Source organism: Pan troglodytes, chromosome 10 (assembly GCF_028858775.2).
Source record: "Pan troglodytes isolate AG18354 chromosome 10, NHGRI_mPanTro3-v2.0_pri, whole genome shotgun sequence".
Lineage (NCBI taxonomy): Eukaryota > Metazoa > Chordata > Mammalia > Primates > Hominidae > Pan > Pan troglodytes.
Window position 1 is genome coordinate 55,477,814 of NC_072408.2, and position 6,376 is coordinate 55,484,189.

A 6,376-nucleotide genomic window follows, 5' to 3' on the forward strand; every position below is an offset into this window, starting at 1 on the left:
GCAGTTGCTAAAAATAAATATATCTAAATGTGTATACTTATATTTAAAAGCACTCTTCATTTTATTGTGCTTTACTTTACCGAGGTTTACATATATTATGTGTTTTACAAATTGAAGATTTGTGGCAACCCTGTGACTAGCAACTCTATTGAAACCATTTCTCCAATAGCATGTGCTCACTTCAGGTCTTTGTATCACATTTTCATAATTCTCACAATATTTCAAATTTATTATTATTATTATTATACCTGTTACGGTGATCTATTATCAGTGAATTTTGATGTTGCTCTTGTAATTGTTTTGAGGCATCACAAACCACACTCAATAAGATGGCAAGCTTAATATATGCTTATGTTCTGACCTTTCTACCAACAGGTCATTGCCCCCATCTCTCTCCCTCTCTTTGGGCCTCCCTTTTCCCTGAGACACAATAATATTGAAATTAGGCCAATTTATAACCCTACAATGGCCTCTAAGTGTTCAAGTGAAGAGTGGCAGATCTTGCCTTTAATATTAAAAAGTGTGAAATGATTAAGCTTAGTGAGGAAGGCATGTGGAAAGCCAAGGTAAGCTGAAAGCTAAGTCTCTTGTGCTGAACACATAGCCAATTTGTGAATGCAAAAGAAAAGTTCTTGAAGGAAATTAAAAGTGCTACTCCAGCGAACACATGAATGATAAGAAAGCCAAACAGCCTTATTTCTGATATGGAGAAAGTTTGAGTGGCCTGGAAAGATCAAGCCAGCCACAATATTCCCTTAAGCCAAACTGTAATCCAGAAAAAGGCTTTAACTCTCTTCAGTTGTCTGAAGGCTGAGAGAGGTAAGGGAGCTACAGAAGAGAAGTTTTAAGTTGACTGAAGTTAGCTCATTAAATTTAAGGAAACAAGTTGTCTCCATACTATGAAAGTGCAAAATGAAGTAGCAAGGGCTGATGGAGAAGCTGCAGCAAGTTCAGAACAGAAGATCTAGCTAAGATAATTCATGAAGATGGCTGCACTGAACAATAGATTTTCGTTGTAAACAAAACAGCTTTTGATTGGAAGAAGATGCCATCTAGGACTTTAATAGCTAGAGAGGAGAAGTCAATGCCTGGTTTCCAAGCTTCAAAGGACAGGCTGATTCTCTTTTTAGGGTCTAATGCAGCTTCTGACTTGAGGTTAAAACCACTGGTCATTGACCATTCTGAAAGTCCTAGGTCCCTTAAGAATTATGCTAAATCTACTCTGCCCATGCTCTAAATATGGAATAACTCAGCCTGGATAACAGCACATCTGTTTACAACAGGGCTTACTGAATATTTTAAGACCATTGCTGAGAGCTACTGCTCAGTATAAAAGACTCCTTTCAAAATATTACTGCTCATTGACAAGAGTTCAAGAGCTCTGATGGAGATGTACCTGGAGATTAATGTTGTTTTCAGGCAGTTAACACAACATCCATTCTGCAGCCAACTGGTAAAGGAGTAATTTTGACTTTCATGTCTTCTTATTGAAGAAATAAATACATTTCATAAGGTTATAGTTGCCATAAATAATGATGCCCCTGATGAATATAGTCAAAGTAAACTGAAAATCCTCTGGAAAGGATTCACCTTTCTAGATGCACATTCATGATTCATGAGAGGAAGCCAAAATATCAACATTAAAATAATTTGGAAGAAGCTGGCTTTTAGAAGTTCAAGACTTCAGTAGAAGAAGTAACTCTCGATGTGGTAGAGAGAGCAAGAGAACTAGAATTAGAAGTGGAGCCTGAAGATGTGACCGAATTGCTGCAATCTCATGAGAAAACTTGAACAGATGATGAGTTGCCCCTTATGAATGAGCAAAGAAAGTGATTTCTTTAATTGAAATCTACTTCTGGTGAAGATGCTGTGAACACTGTTGAAATGACAACAAAGGATTTAGAAGAGTAGACAAAGATAGATGCTAAAGCAGTAGCAGGATTTAAGAAAACTGACTCCAACTTTGAAAGAAGTTCTACTGTGGGTAAAATGTTATCAAGTAGCATTGCATGCTACAAAGAAATCTTTCATGAAATGAAGAGTCTATCAATGTGGCAAATGTCATAGCTTTCTTATTTTGAGAGATTGCCACAGCACCCCCACCACCTTCAGTAGCCACCACATTGGGTACTCAGCAGCAGTCAACATCAAACCAGCAAAAAGATTACAACTCACTGAAAACTCATATGATCATAGCATTTTTTAGCAATAAAGTATTTTTAATTGAGGTATATATATTGTTTTTATACATAATGCTATTGTATACTTAGTCTACAGTATAGGGTAAACATAACTTTATACGTGTTGGGAAGCACAAAACTGTGTGTGCTTTATTGCAATATTCACTTTATTGTGGTAATCTAGAAGCAAACCCGAGATATCTCCAAGTTATGCTTGTATCCACACTCTTAAGACACGATTGTTAAAGCTGAGGTAATACACAGTAAGATGAAAAATCCAGTTTTCTTATCCTACTTTAAAGTGTAGTGTAAGAAAGATTGCTAGGAAGAAAAATGTTTGATGTACAGAACACTAAACATTCAAACAAATATATACTTGGGGTCCATCACATTTGAAAGAATTCTTTAAATTAGTTTCTTACCTTTGCAGAAGCACCAAAGTGCCACAACCAAGTACCATAAGATCAACTTCATGGTTGTGATTTGGGACCTAGAAATGGAGGATAGTCATTCTGGAGAGAAAAGTCTACAAGGGCCCCAGTAACTTTGGTTTTTATACCCACTCATCCCACTGTCTGCCATCATGGGCTAGGTGTGGTAAACTTGGTGACGAGAGAGCAAAGGTAAATGTCATAGGCTGCCAAAGATGAAATCCACTTTCAGTCTGTTTAGTGCCTTACTCCTATGACATCTTCTATCTTGAACCAAATCCAGCTCATACCAAACCCAGAACATGCCTTCTTGCCACCCTGTGCAAACAGCAAAACCAGGAACTAAAAGCCCCAGGATTAAAAACTAAATATGCTGAGGATACACACATTGATCTGTCCCCTATTAATCACTGCAGAAGTCTTAATACCTCAAGAAACTCAAATATTGTGATTAAATATTGTAATTGCCTTTCCCTTAACAACAAAATGTATTTTAAACATTAACCTACTTTGAAACAAAGAACTCTTTGCTTATCAATACGTTATTAGACATTTTCTTAGAGAAATACGTGTCATAAGTATAGGTATAGATGCACTAAGATGTATAACTGTACAGTAATAGCTTTATTATTCACAAGGATATGTAAGACTCTAATGGTATAAGTTTTTACTTTACAATAAGATATGTAAATAAGTAGAAAATATATTAAAATGAAAACAACATAAAAAGAATGTTTTAGGACAAAAACAAATTTAAATAGAAAATGTCATTCATCAATATATATCTAGATATCCTGGGTAAAGAGAGAAGTTCAAGTTAGAATCTGAGAGGCGCCCCCACTGGCTGCTCTGAAAAGCCATCTTTGCATTGTTCCTCGTCCGCCTCCTTGCTCGCCGCAGCCGCCTCCTTGCTCGCCGCAGCCGCCTCCTTGCTCGCCGCAGCCGCCTCCGCCGCGCGCCTCCTCCGCCGCCGCGGACTCCGGCAGCTTTATCGCCAGAGTCCCTGAACTCTCGCTTTCTTTTTAATCCCCTGCATCGGATCACCGGCGTGCCCCACCATGTCAGACGCAGCCGTAGACACCAGCTCCGAAATCACCACCAAGGACTTAAAGGAGAAGAAGGAAGTTGTGGAAGAGGCAGAAAATGGAAGAGACGCCCCTGCTAACGGGAATGCTAATGAGGAAAATGGGGAGCAGGAGGCTGACAATGAGGTAGATGAAGAAGAGGAAGAAGGTGGGGAGGAAGAGGAGGAGGAAGAAGAAGGTGATGGTGAGGAAGAGGATGGAGATGAAGATGAGGAAGCTGAGTCAGCTACGGGCAAGCGGGCAGCTGAAGATGATGAGGATGATGATGTCGATACCAAGAAGCAGAAGACCGACGAGGATGACTAGACAGCAAAAAAGGAAAAGTTAAACTAAAAAAAAAAGGCCTCCGTGACCTATTCATCCTCCACTTCCCGTCTCAGAATCTAAACGTGGTCACCTTCGAGTAGAGAGGCCCGCCCGCCCACCGTGGGCAGTGCCACCCGCAGATGACACGCGCTCTCCACCACCCAACCCAAACCATGAGAATTTGCAACAGGGGAGGAAAAAAGAACCAAAACTTCCAAGGCCCTGCTTTTTTTCTTAAAAGTACTTTAAAAAGGAAATTTGTCTGTATTTTTTATTTACATTTTATATTTTTGTACATATTGTTAGGGTCAGCCATTTTTAATGATCTCGGATGACCAAACCAGCCTTTGGAGCGTTCTGTCCTACTTCTGACTTTACTTGTGGTGTGACCATGTTCATTATAATCTCAAAGGAGAAAAAAAACCTTGTAAAAAAAGCAAAAATGACAACAGAAAAACAATCTTATTCCGAGCATTCCAGTAACTTTTTTGTGTATGTACTTAGCTGTACTATAAGTAGTTGGTTTGTATGAGATGGTTAAAAAGGCCAAAGATAAAAGGTTTCTTTTTTTTCCTTTTTTGTCTATGAAGTTGCTGTTTATTTTTTTTGGCCTGTTTGATGTATGTGTGAAACAATGTTGTCCAACAATAAACAGGAATTTTATTTTGCTGAGTTGTTCTAAAAAAAAAAAAAAAAAAAGAAAAAAAAAAAGAAAAGAATCTGAGAGGAGTTCTGGTCTGGTCTGTGATGAGCAGGATAGAGAGGAATAAAAAGGGAGGAATCTCTTGCACTAGTCAGGTGGACCTGGAAAATGGAAAGGCCACCTCCACAGCTTTGTTGATGCCATTTGCTCCTCATCTGCTCCCAGTTGCTATGAAGAAAAGACTTCAGCAGTTAAAACGAAAGCAGTCCTTAGTTTATCTCCCCAGAAAAGCAGAAGAATCCAGGAAAGGGGGAAAAGGTATGGACCAACATCCTTTTTCTTCCCCTTTATTTACTCATGACTCAACTCACTTAAAACAAATAAATAATTCCTACCTTTTCAGAGGGCCTCACCAATACATATTGAATGCTTTTACACATGCTCCTTGGCTGGCCAAATCTGTTTAGTCTATTTGTTGAGTCTTAAATTATTTCAAAAGGGGACAGAATTTAACAGATTACAACATTTTAATTGCATTTGCCTGATTAAGGTGGCACATTTACTGAAGGCCATGCAATATTAAATCTGACACCAGTGTAAGTATCAGAGCTTTTTCTATGAGTCAGGTATTTGGAGATGGTAAACAATAGACATTTTAGTGCTGGAGAAGAGGACTCACTCCAAGAACAGAGAAAGAGGTAACAAATGGAGGTTAAAGAGACTAGCAACTCATTGACTTTGTCATTTTTCCAAAACCCAGCCTTTTTTCTTTCAATGATTCACAAATTCATTAAGATGGTACATAAAGGACTTTTCTCCAACATAGAAAAAAACATAGTTCAGAGGGAACTATCTTATACATTGAGACATATGACTCACAATAACACTGCCATTGATGATGTTCTTTTCTTTATCATACATGACTTCATTGTGAAGAAGATTTGATCTCAGGAAACCCATTTTTTAGATTATCATTATGACATAATTATTCTGCTATATGCTTCACAGTAGGCTTAGACTTGTAGGAGCCAGAATGATACAAAGTTATCAGGGGCTGTTGAGCAACTAAGAATATATGCAAGATACAACATTTCAATAAGCAAGATTGAAGGGGAATGCTATGGAAGCTCCAAGGAAGGTGAGATTACTTTTAGCTTAGGAGAATCGGGGAACATTTCATTACATTTGCTTGGCACAACCCTAACCATGGCTTAAATTAAACTCTTTCCTCTTCCCAACTACACTATGCAGATGAACACAACTGGTTCATCTATGAACCATATGCTAACTTGTCTCTCTTAAATTAATTACCCTGAATGGACCCTTAAGACAGCTAGGCAATTATATTTTCTAGTCCATTTGCTGTCATATTCTTCTATTTCATATCTTCTCTCCTCTCCAACATCCAACACCTCTTTCCCATCATCCCTTTCTGTTAATAACATTATTTCCAGTTTTACTGAAAAAACAAAAGCTATCAAAAGAAATTCTGCCAGATTTCTACTCAAACTTTACCTACGTTCTTATTTATCCAGATGAACTCTCTGTGCCATGATCAAAGGCCAACTCTTTAATTTGTATACTGGATTCCATCCAAGAATATTATGCCAGCAATTCATTCATCTCTAGGTTTTCCCCCCTTTTGGATTATTCTCAACAGTATAAATGCATGAGCTTATTTCTCCTAACTCAAAATAAATAAATACATACATGAAACAATGCTATGAAACG

At 38.0% G+C, this 6,376-nt stretch overlaps 2 protein-coding genes and 1 non-coding gene across 3 annotated transcripts in view; 2 read left to right on the forward strand and 1 right to left on the reverse strand.

Moving 5' to 3' along the window:
• The window catches only part of MUC19 (mucin 19, oligomeric), a 188,144-nt gene extending 182,481 nt beyond the window's left edge, over nt 1-5,663 (reverse strand). The window contains exons 1-2 of the mRNA XM_063785772.1: nt 5,525-5,663; nt 2,603-2,670 (exon numbers count right to left, since the gene is read on the reverse strand). Coding sequence (XP_063641842.1) covers nt 2,603-2,670; nt 5,525-5,574 — 118 coding nt within the window. The 5' untranslated portion in view covers nt 5,575-5,663. The remainder of the gene's footprint in view (nt 1-2,602; nt 2,671-5,524) is intronic.
• Nucleotides 3,535-4,052, forward strand: LOC129136645 (prothymosin alpha). The gene has a single exon (XM_054664352.2). The coding sequence runs from the start codon at nt 3,670-3,672 to the stop codon at nt 4,000-4,002; it is 333 nt and encodes a 110-aa protein (XP_054520327.1). The 5' UTR covers nt 3,535-3,669; the 3' UTR covers nt 4,003-4,052.
• Nucleotides 4,463-4,546, forward strand: MIR1244-1 (microRNA 1244-1). The gene has a single exon (NR_035590.2). It is a non-coding gene; the product is annotated as a microRNA 1244-1 (primary transcript).
• Nucleotides 5,664-6,376: the final 713 nt, after the last annotated feature.

What these genes read in the sequence shown, in the direction of transcription:
- LOC129136645 (XM_054664352.2), top strand. Translation starts at nt 3,670, where the DNA reads ATGTCAGACGCAGCCGTAGACACCAGCTCCGAAATCACCACCAAGGAC.